Below are 24,791 nucleotides of genomic sequence, written 5' to 3' on the forward strand. Positions count from 1 at the left end.
GAGCAGATCGGATGGCTAAAGGCACATGTCCAGGACTCGGCCGCGCCTGTGTGCTTGACAAAGAGTGCACACGGATTCGCGAGTTTGCGTACCATGCGCGATTAACAACATCTCTGCATGGGCGTGCAAGGTGCAGCGAAAACAGACCGGGACCACCCTGCAGAGAAATTTTGTGCATTCGCTGTAGTTGGCCTCGGGGCCCGGACACAGAGGATGGAGAGCGTATATAACATGCCCAAGTCAAAGTCACTCACCCTCTCCATCAACACAACACTTGCACCGGCGGAATGTGGAAATTAGGGCAGACGATCGGATGACAGACGAGCGTGTCCTGTCGAGGCCGCAGTGACGGCGCTGTGCTATTTCTGCCAGACCTAACTCGATGTTGAGCCCCAGGCTCGGAGGAACTCGCCGAGTGGTTCGACTCGGTGAAGATGAATCTGGGCGAAAGGGTGTGAGCTTCTTGTGGCGTCGGTTATGATACCCCAGATCTGGGATCTCGGGGTTGCTTCCAACCAGCTGGGCCGCGTGGGATCCGCACGCGTCGCTGCCGAGGGTGGGTCCTTGCGCTTCCTACAGCACGTAAAGCCGTGCGTGGACGCGACTGCGCACCGCTCTGCCCACTGCGTCGATGAGCGCGAACCTAAATACCGCGAACCAAATACACGTCCCCGCACCTCGCCATGCCCCTCCAACTCCCTAGTCCCCCTCCTACACCTTGCTCAACCACACCGCCAATTACAGCCCCTCCCCCATCCCCACCCCCATCCCCACCCCCACCCCCACCCCCACCCCCACCCCCACCTCAAACCCCACCGCCAGCATACACGCCCACACCTCCAAAACCCATACCTCAGCTCTTCTTTTGTATTGGCGATGAAGCGTTCGCCAACTTTGCTCGTAAGTGTGTGGCCGCACTGACGCTGATGCAGAACAATGCGTTGGGATTGTCGGCGATGGGTTCCGCTTCTGCTGGTTCTGTAAGCGTGACCTTCCTTTGTAGCGACCCCGAACGGGACCCGGGAACGCGTCGCTAGGACATCGGACGCCATCACACGCGTTACCATATGTGCGCACAGTCCCAATCCCCACCACCCAACATCCCTCAGTTCCAACACCCCTCAGCCCTCAACCCATCCCCATCCCTCAGGAAGCCAGCCAGCCAACCAACCCTCCAACGCCACGCACCCACTCAAGCACACCTCCACCTCCACCATGGGCGCTTGTGGCGGCAATGCGCGTGGCGACAATTACCTCGGTAAGAAATACCCGTACCAAGCTAAAGGCAGGCCAACATGACGTCCAGCTGTGGGTGTTTGGGCGGTGGCGGTGTACCTGGTGCTCCATAACTTGGGAGAGAGAGGGGGCGTGGAAGTGATAGAGTGTTACAATGCCGTAGAGCGAAGTGAGCGTGAGCGAACGGGAAGGGTGGTAGGACTGCCCGCCACCCGGACCGCCGCGCTCACCAGTCGTCTCTCGCTTTGGCCCATGCTCTCTTCAAGCTTAAGCTTGGTCCATCAATGGCTCCGAGTGGTGCGAGGTGAGAGGTCGTGAGTGATGAATGAGCCGTACTCAACATCCGCGCCCATGCCAGAACCACAACCACGCCGTTAGATCTACACTGGCTTGCGGCAGTCTGTGTCAGGTACTTACTTATGCTCAGATCGAGGAGCCCGAGGGGAGGGGATTGGGCATGACATGTGTTGTTGGACGGGGTCGTGAGTGAGAGTGTGTTGCCTGAGTGTGAGTTGTGCGGGTCAGTGGCCGTGCGATGAGAAGGAGTATGTATTGTGAGGTGTGCCGTGCACCTGCGACACCGCGCAGTCCATCGGTGTCGTCTCTCGACTGCCTCCAGGTCTCCTACATGCCCGTGATTGATGGTGTGTTCGGCTCCGCCCAAGCAGAACAAGAGGTGAGTGTGGGGTGAGAGTGTTGCAGGACAGGGAAAGGAAGCAACTCGGCGCGTCTCGATACCAGTCGGCTACACGTTGGGGGCTCGGTGGTGATCCCAGGAGAACATGCTTGTGCTGACCCGAGATCCTGGAGAGTGGGTAGTGTGGAGGATGTTATTGTCGACCATCCACATAGACTCTGATTTACTTCCGTGCAGTCACAGATGATACATCGTGTGGTGGATAGTAGTGGGGTAAGGCGGGACCACTCCGTCACCGCTTGGGCCTCCTCGACCTGGCCCACTTGTATGCGCAGCCAATTGTACAAATGCCTTTGCTCTCGATGTAGCGTTTGTAGGATGAGCATATGAGTAAGATCCAATCATCTCCTGGCCCTGACGCGCCAGAGTGATACGTACTGTAACGTCAAGCATTGCCTTTGTCACAATACCCGTTAAATACTTGGACGATAACCTTCCTTCACCCAACCTATCATGGTCATCGACTTCCACGGCCACCAGCACATTGTACTCGCCATCTTCCGGTTCTCAGACTCTGCGACGCAGCTGTCGTGGCGAGCGACCTCGCGGTTCTTCCGCGACGCGGCCATGAACCTGCCCGCCCCAGAGCACCTCGTCGTCGACCCGCACAGTGGACGAATGTTACTGCGAACGCCAGACGGGCATATTCCTCCATCCCTTGTTAGGTGGCTCGCACTGCAGGACTACGGGTTTGAGCGCTCGACCCCAATAACAACTCCGTGGCCCGACGAAGATCCAATGCATCTCACAGATTCAGACTACGTCCCTTCCGACGACGGCGACAATGACGATGACATGGATGTCGACGACTTGGACACTCTCGAGGAGGAAGATCGACGCGCACGTGCAGAGCTGCAAGAGGTTGAGGACTGTCCTTGCTGCCAGAAGTGGGAGGCGGCCATGCTTGCCCAGCTGCCGGAGGCGAATGCCCAACTCGACCCCATCATTGACTACGCAAGCGAGCTGAAGCGCTACGATCTCGAAATCATGTCCCAACAGCTACTGCGGTGGAGCCACGAGTTTGAAAAGGAACGCTTCGATGGTATCATTGTACCCAGCGAGTTCAAGCCATACCCCATCCAACAGCCTGGCCCGAAGCCCGTTATTGATCCGCTCCCTCTTGACGAGGTGGATGACCACGAACACACGCACGAAGTTGCGAATGAGGCTTTCTGGGCCGCGAGGGCGGCACGCATGTCGCGTATCAAGCAGGCTTTTGAGCACAGTGTCGCCAAGACGCGCGTACTGGATGTTCCGGGCCCTGCAATCTTGCACGGCGTGGAACACTTTACATCCCTCGAGGTGATCCGATACGTAGGGCGTTTAGAAATCTCTCCGGCATGGGGCGAATGGACCGCGCCGACACTGGTGCGATTCTTCGACTTGGTTCCACCTCTCGACAAGTGGTGGGAGCCTGTCAAACTCTACCCGTATATGCCTATCGGTCCCCACGGCATAGATATTGCTCATATGGCCTATCGTTCTGATGTGGATCAGAACCCGTGCCGGCCGGTCAAGAAGGCTGTTTTCAGCATCAACTACCACCCCGAGCACCCGCATTTGCGCTCGTGTTCAGTCCACCCGGGTCTGCTTTACGACGATTACAACCCTGAGCTGGAACAGCTCGTGTTCATCCTCGTGCCATCGACTGCCGCGGCACCGCCTCACGCCCTTGGCTGCGAGTTCCACCCAGGTCACCCCTACAACGGTAGGGAAGAAGGGGAAGACGGGCAATACATCTGTCCCTACAGCGGTAGGGAAGAAGGGGAAGACGGGCAATACATCTGTCACTGCACTGGCTCGGAACCACCTCTCCAGTTGGATTTCGGGCCCCTAAGCAATCTGGTAGGCATCGCCCTGAAGAATCACCGCGGGATCCTTGACAGTTGGGTGGGACAGCGCGCTCGACCGCGCGTGACCATCGTGGGCCTCGTTGAGTTGGGAAACGAGGGGCTCGGACTTGTCGATGGGTGGTTCTACAGGGGTGAAGAGCCGTATGATACGCTCAGCACCGCCGAGCGCCTGTATGCCTGCGCCGCGTTCAATAACATGCAGGACGGGAGGCTGGCGTATCCGAGCTGGAGCGAGTGTGTCGCGCTCGCCAAGCAGTGTATGCGGTTTGTGAGTTTGGACGAGTACAAGGCCGAGGTTGGCGAGCGGCAGTTTCATCTCGAGACCGTGTCCCCAGCTGCCCCGCCCGCGGAGGCTTCGTGAGCCATGTAGTCACCTTATGCATTGCGTCCTGTCGTTGCTTGTCAGTGGTAGCCACAGAGACTGTTAGGTTGAATGACCGCCCGTTCATCTTGGGCAGAGCGGGTATGTATGAGAAGCAATCAGTCGCGGGTGCACGTACACTCATCTCCAGCAATTGCTGCATGTAGAATCCTGCTTGGGGTGCTGGCACGCACCTCTGGTACGTCCTACTATATTCTTCTCGATGGCAACGGATGCAGATATCCACAAGCAGATCCATGTCTGCTCTCTGGCGTCAGTAGGCTTCAACTGCAACTCACTTGTACGCCATCGGTGTGGGCGACATTTGCCCATTTTGGAGGCCATAGATGCCGTTATCGCAGAGCCGACGTGGGAGCTCAGATTCCAAACAGGCGGGGCCACCTCGTGTGCTCCACACTGTGTGTGTACTTGGTATGTAGGTAGGTAGAGGCTTACGGGTTTGTCACAGGGTTGTGAGAATGGGACGGCTCGGGCGGCCGATCGGGAGGGCGCGTTGGCGGTGTGGAAGGGTGCAAGGTGCTTGGACGAACGCTCGCACGGCCTTGGGGACTCACTCGGGCCTCTGGACTCAGGCGAGCGGCTCCACATGGGCGGCCCTCACCTCGTCGTCCATGACCTCTTTGACGACCCGCTTGACATACCCGCCCGACACGTCCGAGCTATACCGCCGCTGACAGTACTGGCATGTCCACGACTCGGTGGCGAGGGGACCGACGCAGAGGCCTGAGATCAGCTTTGATAGAGGGGTTCGTACTGGAATAGTGCGGGAGAGAGTCGCAGACAGGCCGGCCGCGTGGGACGATGCCGAAGGTGAAGGGGGGTGGGGAGGGGGACATGGACATAGTATGGGAGTGGTGGGAGTGATGGGAGTGGTGGATGTGGTGGATGTGACTGTGATGCGGGAAGGTTGAGGTATTAGGATAAGGATTGAGTGGACTATGCCTTTGTAACCCCTGTATGCCAAGTTCAAGTGCAAGTTTGTTGATTGATGCATTTCAGGCACTGATCCGGAAACGAGTGCCCGAATCTCGGTCCAACGGTTACCCGCCCCCGATCACCTGACTTTTGATAATCAATCTGTAATCGAGTGTGGCGGATGGTCTGTGCTGCATGCTGCAAACAAATCGAGTGTGGCAGCTGATTCAGCTGATTCAGTTGATTGAAAGCAGCATCATCCTTGGACTCTCGCTCCGCTCGCGACTCTAGACATGGACATTTATATGCAGAATCTATTGTGGTGGTAGTACATTATGAAATCTAGTGTAGTGTAATGCAGTGTAGTGTAGTGTAGTGTAGCGCGCTTCCCTGTCCATTTACCAATGGGGCGCGTTGATGAAGAGACCGAGAAGGCATCCCGCAGCAGTACCAGCGACGGGGACGGTAAGGACCCATCCGAGGATGATCCAGCCGAAAGCCTTCCAGTTGACGGCCTTGACGCCACCGCTGCACAGGCCGACACCCATAGTCGCTCCCGCGAGGCACATGGTTGACGAGACGGGAATACCGTACTGCGACGCAAGGAGGACGCAGAGCGACGCGCCAAACTGCATCGAGAAACCACGCGAGGGCGAGTGCAGGGTAAGGCGGTTTCCGAGTGCCGACATGATGTTGTAGCCGTAAGTTGCGAGGCCAATGACAATCCAAGCACCACCGAAAACGAGAACCCAAGTAGGAGTGGGGGTCGACGCCTCGAGCTTCTTGCCCTCGGACCAGATAAAGTAGATAGCCGAGAGGGGGCCGACAGCGTTCGAGACGTCGTTGGCACCGTGAGCAAACGAGTTGACGCAAGCAGTAAGGACCTGGAGGTAGGTGTAGAGGTGCTCGGTGTCGTTGTCGTACTGGTGGGCAAGCTTGTGGATCTCGCGGAGGTGGGCGGCAGTCTTCTCATCCTTCATCTGGTGGGCGTGGACGTCGTAGTTGGATCCCTTGGTCACGGCCTTGATGGCACGCTTGCCGAGGATGAGGAGGTTGCGGGGGAGGATCCATGAACCGACAATCTCGTCCTTGTTCTCGACCTCTTCGAGGGGAACCGAGGCGCGGGGAGCGGGGGGAGCATTCGTCTCGACCTGGCCAGCCTCAATGTCCTTGACCTTCTCATTTGACGTGTTCGAGTGTGAGTCGGCAACGGCAATGGCAGTCTCGGCAACAGGAGCCTCCGAGTTGAGAGCGGGAGCGTCGTGGTCGTGCTCGGCCTCAGCGTCGTCACGGCCGTAAACACGGTAGTCGGGACCAACGGGGGTAGACATGTCGGCGGGCATCTCGGGGACGGGGCGCTTCCAGAGGAGGGGGCCGAGCGCCATGTGCCACCAACGGAGCGACCAGTCCTTGCGGATGACCTTGGCGTAGACGTAGGGAAGCCAAAAGACGATGGAAAGGAGGGCAACAACAAAGGCAGTCATGCAGATGGCAATGGCCTGGGTCGTGCTGCTGAGCTTGTCGAGCTTGAGGCCCGGCGAACCCTTGTAGACAATCGACATGGTGAGGACCGCGATGACGGTGAAGAAGTAGATGGGCGAGAGGTACATGGCCTCTGTTTTTGTCAGCATTTGTTTCTATATTCCCGAGAAGCTTCAAATACTCACTGCGAGTAGAGTCCTTGCGGTCAAGAACGGCATACTTGGTGATCAGGTAAATGGTCGAGGCGAAACCGGCCGAGATGGCGGGAGCAATACCAAAGCCAGCAAAGATGGTGGCAAGGCCCTTACCACCGTTCCAACCCCACTGCACACCGGCTGGGCCACCGACGGCGACACCGACACCGGCGAGGGCAGCGACGAGAGAGTAGGTAGTCGAGACTGGCCAAGAGTTCTTGGTGGCAATCATGAGCCACGTAGCCGAGGTGACGAGGGCACAGGTAAACGCCAGCATCTCAATGCCGTAGTTGCCACGGAACAGGGAGAGGGTGATGATACCGTTCTTGATGGTGTTGGTCACCTTTGCGCCGACAAGCACGGCACCCAAGAACTCGAAGATGGCAGCGAGCACACATGCCTGACGCATGGTGAGCGAACGTGATGCCACCGAGGTAGCGAACGAGTTGGCAACTGGTCGGTTAGTCATATGCACAGGCCAAAACGGGGGCGAAGAGGTGAGGTGGCGGGAGGTCGTGTGAGCAGGGTGGCGATCACACGATCACACGCTGCTCACACGACCTCGCCATTTCACCTCGCCACGAAACACTCACCATCGTTGGCACCGATGTTATAGGCATCGAGACCGGCGAACACCAAGGCGATACCAAAGATGTAGTCGTACTGGTGGAGCTTGGGCATGTTTGTGAGGCGCTCAGTGAGCGGTTTTGCTAGACCAGACGAAAGAGGTGGGAGAGGTTGAGAGGTTGGGATGGATGAGATGATGCCTCTGTCTTGCCTTTAGAGGGATCACACGACCACTCACACAACCGAGTCACACGACGGCTCTACGGTGGCACGGCCTCTTTGGCGCGCATACACACACAACAAGTTTGCACTCATCCGGTTCAGTTTCTCCAGTGGAAATATTCTCATTCGTCGTGCTACGAACGTGTACACACACGTTCGTGGATAACAGCTTGGCGGACTGACAAAGTCTTGGCAAACATCAGGCACGACACAGAGGTCCCAAGGGCCGGTGCCCCAGGGCCGTTGGTCTCATGGAATTGAGGTTGCGGCCGCAACATGTCATTCATCCCCCACCTCCCCACTTCCCTTGTATCGTAGCTCCTGACAGCATAGCATGCCCAAGCTCCGCCAGTATATCTTTGATATTGCCTTGGTTTCCCCTTCTGGGATACAACACCGGAAGAGTGGCAAGAGTGGCCAGTGCCTCTTGATTTGTACCTCGTTTCGAGCCGTTCTTCCCAAACAATGCAGGGGTACGGCTCTTCCGGCTGTCCCTGTCCGGATCATAAACCTTCAGGGGTCAAAGATTCCTGCCAAGCACAATCGCAATCTTACCGCCGGCGACGGAACAACTTGTACAAGACTTGCCAAACTTCACAATTGAGGTACGCGACTTGTTGAGCTTGTTGATGGACCCGGTGGTTTGATGCCATCTTTAGCCATTGGCTCTTGGCGAGAAATTTAGTGAACGTGGGTACAGGTACAGTAACGCCGGGGTGACAGATCAGCAGAAATCGTAGTAGGAATTCAGAGGTATTTCAGAACAAGCATACCCGTGCCAGCCATCCAGCCATTGGTCACTGGCTTATATGAGCACCAGTTTGCTGTGGTGACAGGTGTATAACAAGTTGATTTCAGAGTGATGGCTATAGAGGGGCTTGTCTGGCTTGTAGTGACTAGGACAGGGAACCCGGAGGAATCAATCACGCCGCAAATGCGCAAATGGGGTTCATTCCCGTCGATCAGCCGCCACGAGGGCCAGCAAGCCACGAGGTGAGAAGTGATTTGAGTGATTTGACCCCGCTCAATCCAAGCAAGGCATATCCTCGGTCTACGTCATGAGCCTAGCCCATCATCTCGAACAAAGCCTCTCGAGCTCACGCTCCTATAGCGTCAGACACTGATCCAAACAGCTATCTCGGTGTCTGCTTATCCTGCACCCCACCCAACTGGTGCTTGGTGCAGATCAAGAACGCGGTCGCGCACTCGTGCCCGCCATGCGAGGCGCGTCACATACCCTGCTCGAACAGTGGTATGGTCGTAGCGTGGACTGCTGAAATCCATCGTGTTCCGCGACTACGTCATGGACGCGTACTTTGTGATCTGCACGCCGTATTGGGATCTCTGGAGGAGTGGCAGCTCCAGGAGGCGGAACGGTGGGAGCGGGAGTACGAACGAATACGACAGGAGCAGGAGCAGGAGCAGGAGCAGGAGCAGGAGCAGGAGCAGGAGCAGGAGCAGGAGCAGGAGCAGGAGCAGGAGCAGGAGCAGGCAGGAGCAGGAGCAGGCAGGAGCAGAAACGGATACAGCGAGAACAGGAACGCGAACCGCTATGGTTGGAACAGTAGCAAGAACGACTGAGGAGAGTGCGATAACGGGAGCAAAGTCTGTGGGAGCAAGAGCAAGAGCGACTGCTGCGAGAGCAAGAGGACGAGCGCCTACGGTGTGGAGTGGAGGAATAATGTCGGGAAGCGGCAACGTTGGACGAGGAGGAGGAGCGGGAGCGGCGTCGACTGGAGCACCTCAACCAGCCTCTCCTCATGGCCCATCCTGACCCAGCTGCACCACCCCCAGTCGTGGCACAGCAAGCACAGGAGCCATCTGTTATTCCAACATGTGAGGCGCATGACCCGCTGCCACAACAGCCACTGCCCCATATAGGTTGCGGCCACGTCTTTTGCCCCGCCTCAAAAATCCCCTCCGCGCCAAGACTCGTCGTCTATTGTCTTTTGAACTCGCCCGATCTGGTCAGGTCTGAAGTGGAGCCCCAGCCCGATCAAGCGGCCGCCACAGACGCCCCGACCTCAGCCCCAAGCTTAACGGTCACGTCGGTGACAGCCGCACAGGGCCCCTTGGTGACTGACCCGGTGCGTGAGTACGCCCGACGCTTGGGCCACTGCGCCCCGACTGCTCGCTGCCTTAGTGGCTGATGCGTCACGTGTGTTGAGCTCGCCGTCGCACTGGAACCGCTCGCACCTCTTAAATCGCTCGAACCGCCCGAGATAGAAACGTGGGAGGCCTTGTCGAGAACTGCACCAGCGCGTCCGAAGGCACACCCACCGTCTCCAACCTTTCACTCTCTCGCTCCTCACTCCTCCTCGGACGGGCGATACTGTGAGAGGGGAAAGATACACCCCATCGGGCCTCCCCACACCCCCGGCGACACAGCATGGGCCGGGAAGCAGTTCGTCACAGCCGCTGGATTGGCCGACGCTGGATGGGTCAGCACCTGATACGTCGCCAACACTCCTTGAACCGGACCCACGACCAGCCGCTTTCCTCCTGTCGGCCGAGGACCCCGCCTTCCTTTTTGCTGCTCCAGAGGCTCGGACCAGGTGTAGCGCGATCTTGAACAGAATCCGCGCCCTGGTTGAACGCGAGAGATGGCTCGCTTGGCGGTACGAGTCGATACTAGAACGCGAGGTGTCCGTAGCTCGCTTATGCTTCTCGCCTCCATGCTGACCATTCCCGCGCCGAGATTGACGCACTCATCTCCGAGCAAAACCAGGTGGCAACGGATAGGGCAGCGTTCATTCAGCTCCGGGACGAGACTTATGCTGCGTGGGAGTTACACACGGCCGGCACTGACGGGGGTGGGAGAGCTTGACGAGCGTGGGGAAGGCGGATTGTACGGTGTGAAGCAGTGTTGTATGTATCCCACGGTGCGAAGGTCTTAGTCCATTGACCCATTGACATTCACTTACAATTTGCTCTTCTACCACTTTCCCACTCTCCACCTCAATCACTCTCCCATGGTTCTGGACAACGTTGCCCTGCCCGAGGATTGCCAGAGTAACCAGGCCGCCTCGACGTCGGCGTTGACGTTTCCACCGCTGCACATCAGCGTATCCCAGGAAACTGCTACAAACGGGGACACCAAGATGTACGACGCGGACAGCTCAATGCAGTACCAGCCCGCGTACGGTCCCAAGACCGACACCGACACGTACTCATACACTGCGATCGTGGGCTCTTACCCCCAGTACAACTCTTACAGCCAGCAGTATCCGTCCTTCAACCAGAACTACAGCCAGGCCTACACCCCGTCCTACACTCCCAACTACAGTCCCGCTTACAGCGGCACCTACAACTCATACCCTGGCACGCCTTCAAACGCCACCTTTGTCCCAACGTACAACTACGCTCCGTACACCTCCAACCCGGCGGCGTACTCGTTCGCGTCGCCGACCTACGGGGCCAGCTCCACATACGTTGCTCCCGACCGCCCGACCGCCGTCGACCACCAATCGCCTTGGCCGCCCTGCCCTGGGAACCGGGCTCGACTTGACTCCGGCGGTGAGTTGAGGATCTGAGGATGGGCGCGCTGATGAAAGGTCCGTGTGTTGCTACGCTCAACAGGGCTGGTGCCATTGTTTGCTGCCACTGCGGCTACCGGTTCTAGTGGGTTGAATTGGATTGGGATGAATGACTGACTCTGTTTCACAGGTTGAGTCGACTCAGTTTCTGCAACCGCAACGTGCTGTGCTAGTTATAATCCCCTAGACGTTACCCAGAAGCCCAGAGCGCGTGCTCCGACGCGTGGTGGGCTGGCTGGTACAGTACTGCCACTGGTGTTGTTGGTCGATGCGGGTTTATGTACGAGTATGCATGTGTTAATGGGACAATGGCACCTGACATGGTAGCTGAACCATGCGAGATTGACCAAGCAAGGTTGGAGTGAGAAGGCCACGATCATCTGTTGTGGCGACAGTGCGCCATGCCCAGTTGGCCAAACGGAGACGCCCACAGGAGAAGGTTGGAACAATTGCAATTGGAACATCCATGTTTCGAACTGTGTTTATGAGCTGTTGCGCGGCGCGTTCCGAGTTTCCGCAATATGGTCACGGATCGATGGGGATTCTTTCTCTGGCAGTCACTGCCTTGCGAGACCAAATGGCCCATTCATGCTTTGTAGCAGGGATCGAGATCTCGAACAGAGCCGTGTATATTTGGTCCGCGGAGTATCTCCGACCTCCGCCTTCCACAACCTCCACCACCTCCACTCACAACTTCGACTTGATCGGACTTTTCCGCTCACCATCATCTTTACCCACCATGTTCCGCATTGCGCTAGCTGGGCCATCGCGCGTCACGGTCGCGCTGTCCTCGCGCGTCCCAAGTCGGTCTTTGTCCACTTCGTCGGCCCTGGCCTCGGGTCACTCGCGCTGGTCCAAGATCCGGCATCGTAAAGGCGCGGCCGACGCGGCGCGCAGCAAGGCATTCAGCGGATACATGACTGTACGCCAACAACGAAGGGGGACTGATACCAGGCTGTGCATGTTGCGCTGCGGAAGGGAACAGATCCGGACCAGAATTCTGATCTGGCCAAGGCGCTTGCGGCGGCTAAGGCTGCTGGCGTGCCAAAGGAGAATGTTGAGCGGGCGTTTGCGCGGGTGAGTTGCGTGGCTATGTGCGTGAATTTGGTGGAGACATTGAGTACTGAGCGCTAGCCATCGCTCTGGATTGTCTACATGTGCTGTTGCCAGCTGTAAAGGTGATACACCAGCTGACCACAGGCACGCAAGATCGCAGACGGAACGGGCAAGGCCGTCACCTTTGAGGCCGTCGCCGCCGGAGGCAAGGTCGCGCTCATGGTGTGAGTCGTCATCAGCTTTGTTCAAAAGTGCTGACCCCAGCGAATGCGTCACGGATAACCAATCTCGCACTGCTGGCCGCGTCAAGGAGATGCTGAGTAAGGGTGGCGCACGCGTCTCACCCGTCGGCTTCATGTTTGAGCGCAAGGGCGTCGTGCGCGTCAACCCCATCGAGGGACAGGCGGACGCGACGTTCGACAACCTCTTCGAGGCGGCACTTGAGGGCGGAGCGGAAGATGTAGCCGAGGTGGAGGGTGAGGATGGCATGGTGTGGGAGGTGAGTTGGCCAGCATGCTCAATTGAAATTCCAACAGCTGATCCCAGATCATCTCTGGTCCGACTGACCTCGCGTCGCTGACTACACACCTCACCTCTCCGCCACACGACACGTTGTACGAGCTGCAAACGTCCGAGCTTGCATACCTCGCCAACGACCCTGTGGAGGTTACCGAGGACGGGGAGGGGGCCAGCGTTTCCGAGGCTAAGGTGGAGACGGTCATGAAGGCCGTCGTGTTGCTGGAGGAGGAGAGCGATGTTGTTCGCGTCTGGACCAACATTGACGAATAGTCGCCAATGTGGAGTCGATTTAGATCGGATATGGCCACTGGTGCGGTGATGTGTCCCCATTCACTTTAAGACATCCAGTTAGATAAGAGGAATACACCCTATGCATGGATTCACCACTGCGATGACTACGGTCATGATATCCGCGTTCCCCGGCGGCCGTATATGCTGACGAGTTGACAACAGGGTTCACTGTACAGTACTACCGTGCGTGGTGGCAAAGTGGCGTGGTAGCCAAGCAACCACCGGGAATCGCGAATGCGCATTAACCGAATTCCGTATGTGGTCCTAGCCATATCGCCTACTAGACTTCCAGTCAACCGTCAAGCCCCAGCCCACTAAATCTCAACAAACCTCTCATCAAGCCACACACTCGTTTACTCTATTCTGCATGCAAAGGACTCTCGCCGCAATGTCCTCGCTCGTCTCGACCGTCACCAACACGTTGGCCGTCACTCCGACCACGCGCGTCCGCGGCCTCGAAGCATTCACTTCCAGCCATCTCTGGACGCCTTATGGAGCCCGCGGCGTCTTCGGCGGACAGGTTGTCGCCCAGTCGCTCATGGCGGCCATTGACACCGTCGAGGGAAAAGACCTCCACTCGCAGCATGTAAGCCTAACCGAAACAACAATCTAACAACAGTGCTACTTCCTTCTTCCCGCCAACTCGAAGGCGCCAATCACATTTACAGTCGAGCGTCTCCGTGATGGTAAGCTCTCTCTCTCAAGCTATGCTATGCTGACATTAGGTGCGAGTTATGCGACGCGTCTAGTCCACGCGCTCCAGGATAGTCGGACCGTCTTCATCCTGATGGCGTCGTTCTCCGCCCCGCCGCGCAAGCTCCCCACCGACCTCGTGTCTCCTACCGGTCCCGCGTTCTTTGAGCCCGACTCGGAACAGCCCGCCGTCGACAACTCGCATGACGACAAGAGGGACGAGCCAGGGATTACGGAGACGCTCAAGTTTGACAAGATTGCCGCCAAGTTTGCTGCTAAATTCGACCCGCCCACCAATGGAACTAGTACCAAGCCCGAGGTGCAGCGCCAGCCTCGGCGCGCGTTCCAGCCCTCATACCAGAAGACTATGCCGACTGATATCGTGCCGTACAAGGACGCGGTTACTGAGGAGGAGATCTGGGAGAGTTTCCTGCAGCGCGCCAAGACCAAGAATGTCGCGCTGGGATCAAAGGTCCGCGCGGTGCAGAACTACATCAAGGTGAGTTGGATTGCGAGGAGAGAAGTTTCGGCAGTTCTTGCTCCGTGAAAAAGAGACGCAGGCTCAGCGGTTCATGCTGCTCCGTCTTGGCGGGGTGGGATGATCCTGTACTGAGGAATGGAGGTGCAACCAGACCCGTAGAGCAAGGCCCCGCTTACACCCAGGAACGCCAACAGTCGCCCGTCACCATCTCCATCGCCCGGGCCCAGAGCGAGGAGTACCCTACCACTCGCGCGATCTGGATGCGTGCCCGTCTCCAGCCGGGGGAGACACTCACTCCCAACATGGTCCGCGTAGGTTCCCTCATCTGACAGCACTGATGAAAGGCGCTTATTGCGTTCGCGACCGACTTCCAGTTCATTGGAACGGGAGCTCGCACCGTTGGTCTCTCAGGAACCTCAAAGCCGCGTTTAGGCATGATGGTGAGCCTGACGCTGACGTGCTCTAGCTGACGTCAAGGCTTCGATCGACCACTGCCTGCACTACTACCCGCTGCCGGCCGACTTTGACCCCTCCGCGCCGCTGCTGCACGTCATGGACGCGGTGCAGGTTGATGTCGCGAGTGGGCGCGGGTTTGTGCGCGGTTGTGTGTACACTGAAAACGGTTACTTGGTCGCGTCGACGTCGCAGGAGGGCGTTATCCGGGCGGACATTAGCGGCAAGAAGCCTACGATGGAGCACAAAAGACACCAGGACGCGGAGAATGAGACGGACAAGGCGAAGCTTTAGACTATGATGAGATGTTGGGATCTGAATGGCATGTAGAGTGATGTTATGGATTAGTCTTGCAGGGTGGTGGAAGAACACGCCCAAGGGAGGTAAGAGGTGGAGGGGTGCCACTATGGAGATTTAAGCTCGGAGAATGTAGAGTGAGCTCATCTAAAGCTGCAGGACACTCACCCAAAAAACCCGCTCAGTCACCCGCTCGTTACACCCTTTGATCCAGGATCCCTGGAGACCTTTCGTTGGACGAATGACGGAATCTGATTTAGTATAGTAGTAGTAGTAGTAGTTGTAGTAGTGGTAGTAGTTGTAGTAGTAGTGTACACTCGGAAACGCTAGAAAGCCACTCTAACCTCCTCATACTCCCTCCACAAACATCCCATCCACATCTCTATACCTCTTCAGCACAATCCATCACACAAACCTCTCTCTCTATCTCTCTCTCTCTATATTCTCTGTACATTACTCGACTCTTCGATTATCAACTACCCGCTCGACGGCAACAGCTCCCTCCAACAAAGGAGCATCCCATGCCAGAATTCCTCCCCTCTCACCCGAGCCCCATCCCCATCGCCATCCCTCCGCACGCGACCTTGATCAACTAATCTTCCCCACCAACCAACAAACTTTGATTCCAAGCATTGCATACCTCGCATCGCCACCGGGCAAGGCCATCACGGCCTACTTCTTTTTACGACTGCGACTTTTCGAAACACACGCCGACCAGCCAGTCGCTGCCCACCGCGAGCGCTCTAGCCTCTCCGCCTTCCCTCGGCAGTCACACCCATCCTCTACCCCGCAACCATGCTTTGGAAGTTTGGTTTTGCGTCGGGATCGACGCTTGACAAGCTACTGTCGCGAGAGAGCCCCCCCTCCGTCGAAGAACTGTTGGACGAGCAAGATATCCTCGCCGAGTGCAAAGCACAGAACTCGAAGTGCGTTCGTGATCACCCCTCCCCTTCCCCCGAACCCCAAACCCCTGCATCCACGATCTGTGCGCGCGCGCCACCTGGCGCTTCTATTCAAGGCTGACCCCAGACTCGTGACGTACCTCTCGAGAGACGAGAGTATCCAGAGCCTGCTCGGATGGGTCACATCTGGCCTCGACGATCTGGACACTCAGTCTGAAGAAGCAGAGAACGAGGCATACCACAAGGCCCTGAAAGCAGATGACATCTTTCCCCCCTTCACGTGTACCGAGGGTCCGCTTGTGCCTGCAGGCGACGACGGCAATGGCGACGACGACGCAGGCGACTCCCAGATCATGCCGCCCGGCTTAGGCATTGGTCTCGGCCATGGCTTTGACGCACCCGAAGAAACTGACAGCGTCGATACACGGCGGGCAAAGTGAGCAACAGCGATGAAGCGCGCTGACGGCTTAGATACCCGCAAATCGCGACCGAGATTCTCACCTCAGAGCTGTGGACGATCCCCGAGACGATCATGAGCCACAAGAGTACGCTTCTCGAGCCATTCTGGGAAGCTGTTCTGCCACCTGTGGAGAAGAAGCGTGACGTTGCTTTACAGCGTGAGCGAGAGCGCGCGCGGCTTATCTTTTGGACCGATGACGACGAGGACCGCGAGCGCCAGCGCGAGGTCATCCGCGGGCTGTGGATGCGTGTCAACGCCAGCCTTCTACAAAAGCGCACCACCGAGATGGTGCGCTTCATCCAGTCGTTGCCAAACATCATCGAGCGTATGGTTGCCCAGATCGAGAGCCCCGCTATCCAGGACATGCTCGCGCGCATTATCCAGACGGAGGAGGCTGGCGTGAGCGACGTCATGACGTGGCTCAGCGAGCAGCGTCTCATCCCCTGTCTTCTTGAGCTTCTCTCGCCAAACCACCCCCCCTCAACCCACCAGATCGTCGCAGATCTTCTCAAGGGCATCATATCGGTGTCGGCGCCGAACTCATCATTTAACCCGCAGGGAGGGAATGCGATGGAGCAGCAGGGCGGCCTGCAGGGCGCGATTGCGCGCGACAACCGCCTCGTTCGCGAGCTCACCAATAAGGAGAGCATCGGGGTCCTTGTTCACTACCTTACCGACGCAGTCGAGGTCACTGACCGGGGGTGGAAGGGGCTGGAGACCGCGGACGGGAGCATGCACCCATCCAATCCCTTTGTCGTTCATCCGCTGCCGTCCGTCGCCTCCACCGTATCGTCACTCTGCTATGTGTGCAACGTCATTGTCGAGGTGATCAGGAGGAACAACTCGGACTTGGCCGAGCCCTTCCTCTTCAACACGCTGCGCAATCGCCTGATGACCATCCAGAACGAGCAGATGCAGGTCGATTTGGCGCCCGACGAAGTGCTCGACGACTCAACCGAGGACGCAAGTAGAAACAGGATGGAGGAGGTCATGCCTGAGCTCTCGGACAAGCTTGCGATTGTCCACCTCGGCAACCTCGTCGCCGCGCTCGCCAACCGCTTTGGTGACCTGCAGAAGTTGCTCGGGGGGGAGCCGCGCTCTGGCGATCGTGTCAAGTCGGCCCTTACACCCAATCCGCTCACCATGGAACGCTTCCGCGTGATTGAGCTGTACGCCGAGCTCCTGCACAGCTCGAACATGGCAACGCTGAACCGCGCGCCTGGCACTGGGCCAGAGTACTCGTCCGACGGGGCGTTGCTGGGTGGTCTGGACGGCTTGGACAAGCTTGGTCAGGCGCTGCAGGCAGGCGAGGAAGGTATGGACGAAGACACACCTGGAGACACGTCTGTGGAGGGCCAGATCACGATGGCCCGCGAGCTGCCCGTCAGCTCCGGCTCGACAGACTACTCGCTCACCGAGTCGGACGACGTGCCTCTCTCCGACGATGACGACAAGCCTGGCAGCACACCAACCGCGACTGAGGCACCGACAACCGATTCTCTCCCGCCTGCATCACCGGAGGACGCTGAGCGCCTGAGAAACGTCTTGGAGTCGGACGACAAGACGACGCCAAGCCCGAAACCTGAGGAGGCGCTGTCGACCGGCGAACGGCTCAAGCAGCAGTTCATCCGCTACGACGTCCTCCCAACGTTACTGGACCTCTTCTTTGAGCACTCGAACAACAATTTCCTGCACCACCTTGTCTACGACATCTTGCAGCAAATCCTCAACGGGCAGCTGGGCAATGGTTACAACCGTGAGCTCGTGGTTGACCTCTTCGGCCGCACCAAGCTAGTCACCAGGGTACTCGATGCCCAGCGCCTGAACGACGAGCAGGTCAACGCCAAGCCGCCTAAGCCGCGTCTCTCGTACATGGGTCACATCAGTTTGATAGCCGAGGAGCTCGTCAAGTTCTTCGCCAGGTGCCCGACTGACCTGTACGAGATCATTCGCCCGTCATACTCGCCAGCTGCGTGGGACGCGTTCGTCGAGGGCTCGTTACGCGAGACCCGTGCACGCGATACGCAGCCGTTAGCTGGTGGCAAGCCGATGACAGGGCTTGGCAGCGGACTGTCGACTAATTCTGAGCGCTCGGACAGCGACAGCGAGAGTGACGATGACCTTGGCCACGCCGGCATTGGCGAGCCCTTGTCGCGCACGGTGGCGAAGCAGGCGGTCGACTCGTTCCACGACGCGCATGGCGACGACGACGGGACGATGGAGCAGTTCTGGAGGCCTAGTAACGCGAGGTCGGCTGGCATGGACTCGTCCGACGACGACGACGACGATGCCGATTGGTTGCGGCCTAGTGCCAGCACGCGTCGTGACGACGACGACTTTGGTGTGAGTTGACCGAGTTGGGCCCCTTTGGTTAACGCCCAGGCTTTCCAAGCAACGAGTGACTTTGACGACGACGACGCGTGGGGCACGTTCACCTCGGTGGGCAATAGCGGCAAGGCGAGCGAGAATCCGTTCGGAGACGACGCGTTCGCGCCGTCATCTACTTCCTTTCAATCCCCCGAGCCATTAACCCCGCGCGATTGGGCCGAGGCGTTTGACCGCGAGTTTGAGACGCAGCCTGCTTGGGCTGAGGATGCTGAGGAAGTGACGGCGATCGTGATGCCGGCGGACGACGACGCTGGCACGCCGACAAGCTCGTGGTCCTTCCCAGGCGACGAGAGCGACGACCAGGGAGAGGACTTACCGCCCGCGAGCACAGAGTCGACCACGGCGCTGCGGGCGGCTAAGGAGGCTGGCATCGAGCGTGCGAAGGCGCAGGCTGAGCTCGCAGCGGTTGAGCAGCACACCGAGGCTCTCACGCTGCATGTGGAGAGGGAGGGTGGGCACATGTCTCCTGAGGAGAAGGAGCTCGCCAGCCTTGGCACAGCCAACGAACCTCTTGGGCCCGGCACAGCGCCTGGCACGCAGCTGCGCGCGGACGGGCTCGTTCAGCGGACGATGCCGGATGGCTCGGTGGTGTGCGTCCCCGAGGACGATATTGCGCGTGGGATTGACGAGGCGATGGTTCACCGCGTCGACGAGGTCGAGAAGGACGCCGTGCCCAAGAAGTAGACGTACAGCAGTACAACAAGATACCCTATCCGAGTGTCCCGACCCGAACCATGGACATCCGCCAAGCACAGATACCCCTCATCACTGGCATCGGGATGTACTAGCACTAGCATGTACGAGTGGAGCGCGTGGAGGGAGGATTCGTAAAGGCCACACAGACTGACGACCGTTGCTGGCTCCTAGTCTGCTGGGATAATTGCGGTTATCTAGGTAGAGGGAGCTTTCCGCTACCAGGATTTCGGAAACGATATTGGAGCGTAGGACACCGTGTAATTCTGTGCCATCAGCACTGCCACTGGCAGCATGCCACCAGTCATCGGCACGGTTGCCGAACAACCCCCCCCCCCCCCCCCCCTGATGTGGCATTGCCCCAGACGCCTTCTGTGATACCTCAGCCCCAACGTTTAGCCCCACACTTCTCCCACGCGCCTGCACGCGGCAGCACACAACGGTGCTATAACACAGTGTCCATACAGTAACGAAATGCGAAGCGAGTCCTGTCTAATGGTGTCCGTCCGTCGACCCGACGCCCCTCAGCGATCGATGCGGAAGAGGTCTACGAAGAGGGCTTGTCCTCTGGTCCTTTGAGCATGAGGGGCCACTGCTGTGTCGGATTAGGCATAGACGTAATCGTAGCGGTGTAGGTAGCCGATGCGAGCCCAGTCGGCGTAGTATAGTTTGAGGGCAGCTGGTCGAGAATGGCGAAAGGCTCGGAAATCGCGTAGACCTTGCCATGGTAATAAGACGTAAACGAGACGATGAATCCTTCACCCGTCGGAATGTCACTGGGGAGTTCAACCTCGATACCGCCCCCCAAATTGCCGTATCGACCAGGCAGCGCGTCCATAGGATACCGGTACGCGATCTTGAGCGCGCCCTGCATGACCTTTCTGGACCAGTGGTGCAGTTCGATCTCAAAGGCCTGTACGCCTGTTCCGCCAGCGACGCGCCAAGAAAGGAGGTTCTTCTGGCCGCGGACCCAGGGGACGGTGGGTGAGGGGCTTAGGACAGGCCAGTACGAGGTGGAGACGCCCAGGCCTTGTGCTGAGCGTGAGCTAGGGAGCTAACATGAGACTAAGCGGGAAACTCACCGAGCACAAGCGGGAGGAACAGAGCCAGAAGCGGGAAGAGAAGCATTTTGGATACGCTGGTGCGCAGTTGGAGGGTCCAGATAAGATGGGCGATGGCGAGCGGGTACAAGATGGTGATGAGAGGTGGAAGTTGAGGGGCGATGAGCGGTGCGGTGCAGACAGTCCCGCAACGGAGTCAAAGTTGGCAAAAGGGTGTCTTTTGATACAAACGGGACCAAATACCCTTTTGTTTGGCGTATTCAGTATTCAGTCAGGTTGCGTCCAGGGCAAAGTAGTTTCGCGTCGTCTCTTGATCCTTTGCTAATTGACACTCAGACATTGGATACTTTGTACAGTTTTACCTTTAGCCTTGCAATGAGTGATGTGATTGTCAGAGACGAGTGCAAAGGGGTGATTGGTGATCCGGGCTAACTGAGCAAGTCGTGGAGAGTAGGTTAGCAGAGGCTATTGTAACTGTGCGTTGCGTTGCAGTGCCCTAACTGTCCGGGTATTTTGGTTGACATTCCTCTTTTATACTAATGACCTACCTACTCGCATCCCCCACTTCCCACCTTCCTTGCATCTAAACCTTTATCAATCTCTTCACTCTCTTCCCTCTCTTCACTCTCCTTCCATCCTTTACCTTCACTCCAACAACAATGCTCGCCGCCACGATCCTCTTCTTCGCCGCCGCCGCCCGCGCCATCCAGGTCACCGCCCCAGCCAACGGCACCATCTGGAAGTCGGGCGAGGCCCAGACCGTCTCGTGGAGCGTGCGTTTGCTCCTCTATTCAACTGACATCAGTCGGTCAACACGGACCCCAGCGAGTTCACCATCGCCGTCCAGATCCAGCAGCCCTTCTCGACGCTGGAGGTTGCCAACGTCGAGACCTCGGCCGGCTCGTACTCGTGGACCCCTCCCGCCACCCTCATCGGCACCGACTACCGCATCAACTTGCTCAACAAGGACGGCGGTATCCTCGCCCAGTCGGGCTACTTTGACGTTGAGCAGGGCTCTGCCGTTGTCTCGTCGGCCTCTGGTTCAGCCTCTGGCTCGGCCTCTGGCTTGTCCTCTGTTTCGGTTTCGCGCTCGGCGTCGGCTTCTGGCAGCCTCTCGGCTTCGGCTGGCGCGTCCGCCTCGGGATCGGCCGTGCGTACCCCCCTCTCCAACGGAGCTAATCCCAGTCTGTGCCCAACGCCACGCCGTCCAGCGGCGCCGGCGCGCTCGTCCCCTCGCTCGTCCTCGTTGCGGGCTCGCTCGCGGCCCTCCTCGCCTAAGCATCAAGCACTTGGGCAGCAATGCACCTTCAGGTCTAACCTATCTCCCCTAGACTGGCCATTCATTCATACGGACTCTATTCACGTGCGTGTGTATGCACACCATCATTTGTGACCTGTGACCTGTGCGTGGATGATCGTTTTCATCCGGAGGCGGTGCTCGCAGCTTGCAGGGTGCGAGACGAGCGAGGACGTGAAGAAAGGGCCAAGCGCGTCGGACTAGCTTGCTTTACCTGCTTTTACCCGTTTTGGGGGACCAAACAAAGCCAGGTGCCAATTGATTAAGTCTGTCAATCTAAGGGTAATTTGTGGCAGACACAATGGCACTATCCTGTAACACTGTGCTTTGGGCCACTACGCGTCGAGCGGCATGCGTAACCGCATATGCCGTCTCGGCTCCGCCTCGTTTGGCGGCCGGACCCTACGGCCTCAAGAGACGAGCACAAGGACAGCCTTGGCGCGGTGAAATCGACAAGAATAGCCGCGTCCACGTCCACGTGGATCACATGTGCGCCGCGCATCTGACCCGCTTTCTTCCATCGTCGCCATGAAGGGCGGCAAGCGAACCAGGCCGTCGGAGACAGAGGTTTTTGATGTCATCTGGGGACTGGCAACGGAATCAAAAGATGCAAGGAAGACGTCGCATGTTTGGACGTACCAGCGCTATTCATTGAACATGGCCATTTCTCATCTTGCTCACCATTCTTGGCTCACCGACAGGTTGTGTTGGCTATGCATGAGACGTCATACTAATTGAGCACTCGAAGCGAAGACACTATACTCGAAGCCACTATACTCGAACCACGACACAGTGCAACCGCCACAGCGCGCAGTAAATGGTTGCACCAGCTCGATGACGTGCAGAGTGATACCTATCCCGACACGGATGGGCGCATGAACACTGACATGACCTAGACCAAGGTCCAAGCTCCATTATCCATTCATCCCCGTGATCATTGCGTCCCGATAAAGCGTCGTACACGGTAACTAATGGCCTGGGGAGGGGAGGGGATTCAGGAACCGGGAGCGTGAGCGAGAGAGGGCGAGCGAGCGAGTGAGGGCCGGGATGTGCGGGAGGCACTTTACGGCGGAATGACAATGGGCAACCTCGCGGGATGAGCTTGTCACACTCTACATCTGGCTGGTCACGCTCGACATGTAATACCCACGGATTAACTGGGCAAACTGATGCAACACGCCTCAAACAAATAATCACAGAGAACCAGACAATCTCTAACATGCTACTGCAGACTGGAGGATGATACAACAACGCGATTAATGCGTACAGCTCGGATAGTTTAGTTGTACTGTTCATGGCGCCAGCGCCTATGCCTTGCCGAAGAAGCGCGAGATCTTCTTGTGTTTCAGGAAGATTTGAGATGCCTTGCGCGTAGGAGTGGGTGGTTCGACCTCGAGCATGGGAGGGATAGGAGGGAGGGGGATCGCGAGCTCGGCCCGCGTCGGGAGGGTGGGGATCGGGAGTGGGGTTGGGAGGGCGGTGACGGGCGGTCCTGGGGCAGCCGGCGAGGCTGGCGTGTTTCCTCTCTGCTTTACAGTAGATGGCGAGTAGGAAGCGTGTCGCGCAGCGAGGAAAGGTGGAGGTGTCCACTGCGTCTCTTTGCGTGAATCCAACTCCATGACAGACTGGGCTGCCTTGCCCTGAGAATAAAAGGCTTTGCGGCGGGCAGCAATGGATTGGGGCTTGCCGATGGCGCCGAGTCCGTCGGCAGCTGCACTCTTGAGCTTGGCAATGGCGCGTGCTTCAGCAAGCGTTGTTGCCTGCGCGACGAATTCCTTGTGTGGTTCATCCACCAGCAACGAATATGTCGAGGGAATGATGAGGGAATGGCGGGCCGCAGGGCTGCTCGCGACCCGAGGCGGAGGAGAGTATTCCAATTCGGCCTCAGTGATGCGCGGCACGGCCTTGCGCGGAACCTTGCGGACAGCCGAGGGGTCGAGGCCTTTGTGTCTCCGCAAACGCTGAGATTCCATGTCGAGTTGTTTGGCGGCTGCGCGGAGGCGCATCAGTTCATCGAGGCTCGTGGGCTTTGAGAGCGCGTCCAAGCTCTCGCTAACGAAAAGCAAACGGGTCGGCGTCGAGGGCGATGAACTCGACGCTGTGTTCACGCTGTCTCTACCGAAGCTGCCGGCTCTCGAAGAGAGTGAGTCTTCTGATCCGCGTGTGACGACTTGGGCGAGCTGGACTGGCGCCGTACGAAGCTTGGGAAGGGGAACAGACATGCCAAGTCCATGTACCTGGAGATCGGCAAAGGGAGGAGAGAGGCTAGGGGTTAAAGGCATCTCGTCTTCACCAGACGAAGAGGAGAGCGAGCCCGAGTTGGAAGTACGACGGCTCCCGAAAGCTGGAGGCGCCATTGTGGATGTTGTCGAGGTCGAGGGACGCATGGCAAACGACGATGGTGGGAGGGGAGGGACAGCCGGCGCGTTGTCGTGGTTTGGCGCGATGGGCCTTGCCCAGTTTACCGATCCCTTTGAGTTTGTCAACTGGACTGATCTGCGATTCTTCCGGTCCCGGTCAAGGACTGGTGGTTGGGCTAGTGAAACGTGACGGCGAGGTGGTGGTGCGCTGAGACGTGCACGCGACTTGTTAACGAACGAGGTGGGTGAGGATGGTGAAGACGACGAGGCCGTATGTGTGGTGGGAGAGTTGAGAGAGTAGGACATGGTCATGGGATAGATATGATTTGAAGAATGAGAATGAGAATGGCGGGCTGGGCTGGAAAGGGTTGGAAAGGGGCACGGCAGAGGGTGATAGGAACGGCGGGTTAAGTGTGTGATGTGAGTTGTGCCTGCCGAAAGCCTGTCGACGCGACGGAGAGAATGACGAGATGACAAGATGACGAGATGACGAGAAAAACATCTACACCAGAGGCTGGTTAGTTTGTATATGTACTCTTTGCCACTGCGCGTGATGCCTGTTTGATGATGAGAGATCGACGGTGGCGCCGTCATGAATGTTCCTGAACGCCGCGTCCCATCCTAACCGTGTCTCACCCTCCTGTATATCGCTCCCGAGACCAGAAGGGATGCAACAGTCTACAGTCTACGGTCTACAGTCTATGGGCTTGGAGCTTGGAGCAAGCCAGTTGCAGAGATGGCGGGAAGCGGGACTCT

At 58.0% G+C, this 24,791-nt stretch overlaps 9 protein-coding genes across 9 annotated transcripts; 6 read left to right on the forward strand and 3 right to left on the reverse strand.

The window, feature by feature from the left end:
• Window positions 1-2,386: 2,386 nt before the first annotated feature.
• CcaverHIS019_0605680 (uncharacterized protein) lies at window positions 2,387-4,147 on the forward strand (the record flags this gene model as incomplete). The annotated part of the gene is made up of 1 exon (XM_060603040.1): window positions 2,387-4,147. The coding sequence occupies one exon, from the start codon at window positions 2,387-2,389 to the stop codon at window positions 4,145-4,147; it is 1,761 nt and encodes a 586-aa protein (XP_060459374.1).
• A 1,334-nt stretch (window positions 4,148-5,481) lies between these two features.
• Window positions 5,482-7,440, reverse strand: CcaverHIS019_0605690 (uncharacterized protein; the record flags this gene model as incomplete). Its single annotated transcript, XM_060603041.1, has 3 exons — window positions 5,482-6,698; window positions 6,751-7,212; window positions 7,353-7,440. 3 exons carry the CDS (start codon window positions 7,438-7,440, stop codon window positions 5,482-5,484), a joined length of 1,767 nt encoding a protein of 588 aa, XP_060459375.1.
• Window positions 7,441-10,520: 3,080 nt separating this feature from the next.
• Window positions 10,521-11,219, forward strand: CcaverHIS019_0605700 (uncharacterized protein; the record flags this gene model as incomplete). Its single annotated transcript, XM_060603042.1, has 3 exons — window positions 10,521-11,064; window positions 11,128-11,169; window positions 11,215-11,219. 3 exons carry the CDS (start codon window positions 10,521-10,523, stop codon window positions 11,217-11,219), a joined length of 591 nt encoding a protein of 196 aa, XP_060459376.1.
• Window positions 11,220-11,823: 604 nt separating this feature from the next.
• CcaverHIS019_0605710 (uncharacterized protein) lies at window positions 11,824-12,929 on the forward strand (the record flags this gene model as incomplete). Its single annotated transcript, XM_060603043.1, has 5 exons — window positions 11,824-12,006; window positions 12,039-12,161; window positions 12,285-12,364; window positions 12,405-12,639; window positions 12,687-12,929. The coding sequence occupies 5 exons, from the start codon at window positions 11,824-11,826 to the stop codon at window positions 12,927-12,929; spliced, it is 864 nt and encodes a 287-aa protein (XP_060459377.1).
• Window positions 12,930-13,338: 409 nt separating this feature from the next.
• Window positions 13,339-14,871, forward strand: TES1 (uncharacterized protein; the record flags this gene model as incomplete). The annotated part of the gene is made up of 6 exons (XM_060603045.1): window positions 13,339-13,536; window positions 13,570-13,636; window positions 13,676-14,142; window positions 14,307-14,435; window positions 14,469-14,564; window positions 14,602-14,871. The coding sequence occupies 6 exons, from the start codon at window positions 13,339-13,341 to the stop codon at window positions 14,869-14,871; spliced, it is 1,227 nt and encodes a 408-aa protein (XP_060459378.1).
• Window positions 14,872-15,669: 798 nt separating this feature from the next.
• SIT4 (uncharacterized protein) lies at window positions 15,670-19,308 on the forward strand (the record flags this gene model as incomplete). Its single annotated transcript, XM_060603046.1, has 4 exons — window positions 15,670-15,800; window positions 15,904-16,212; window positions 16,248-18,579; window positions 18,619-19,308. 4 exons carry the CDS (start codon window positions 15,670-15,672, stop codon window positions 19,306-19,308), a joined length of 3,462 nt encoding a protein of 1,153 aa, XP_060459379.1.
• A 556-nt stretch (window positions 19,309-19,864) lies between these two features.
• On the reverse strand, window positions 19,865-20,445 carry CcaverHIS019_0605740 (uncharacterized protein; the record flags this gene model as incomplete). Its single annotated transcript, XM_060603047.1, has 2 exons — window positions 19,865-20,352; window positions 20,400-20,445. 2 exons carry the CDS (start codon window positions 20,443-20,445, stop codon window positions 19,865-19,867), a joined length of 534 nt encoding a protein of 177 aa, XP_060459380.1.
• Window positions 20,446-21,037: 592 nt separating this feature from the next.
• On the forward strand, window positions 21,038-21,656 carry CcaverHIS019_0605750 (uncharacterized protein; the record flags this gene model as incomplete). The annotated part of the gene is made up of 3 exons (XM_060603048.1): window positions 21,038-21,151; window positions 21,184-21,528; window positions 21,564-21,656. 3 exons carry the CDS (start codon window positions 21,038-21,040, stop codon window positions 21,654-21,656), a joined length of 552 nt encoding a protein of 183 aa, XP_060459381.1.
• Window positions 21,657-22,982: 1,326 nt separating this feature from the next.
• CcaverHIS019_0605760 (uncharacterized protein) lies at window positions 22,983-24,032 on the reverse strand (the record flags this gene model as incomplete). Its single annotated transcript, XM_060603049.1, has 1 exon — window positions 22,983-24,032. One exon carries the CDS (start codon window positions 24,030-24,032, stop codon window positions 22,983-22,985), a length of 1,050 nt encoding a protein of 349 aa, XP_060459382.1.
• Between the last annotated feature and the right edge of the window lie 759 nt (window positions 24,033-24,791).

Source organism: Cutaneotrichosporon cavernicola (assembly GCF_030864355.1).
Source record: "Cutaneotrichosporon cavernicola HIS019 DNA, chromosome: 6".
NCBI classification, from domain to species: Eukaryota; Fungi; Basidiomycota; class Tremellomycetes; order Trichosporonales; family Trichosporonaceae; genus Cutaneotrichosporon; species Cutaneotrichosporon cavernicola.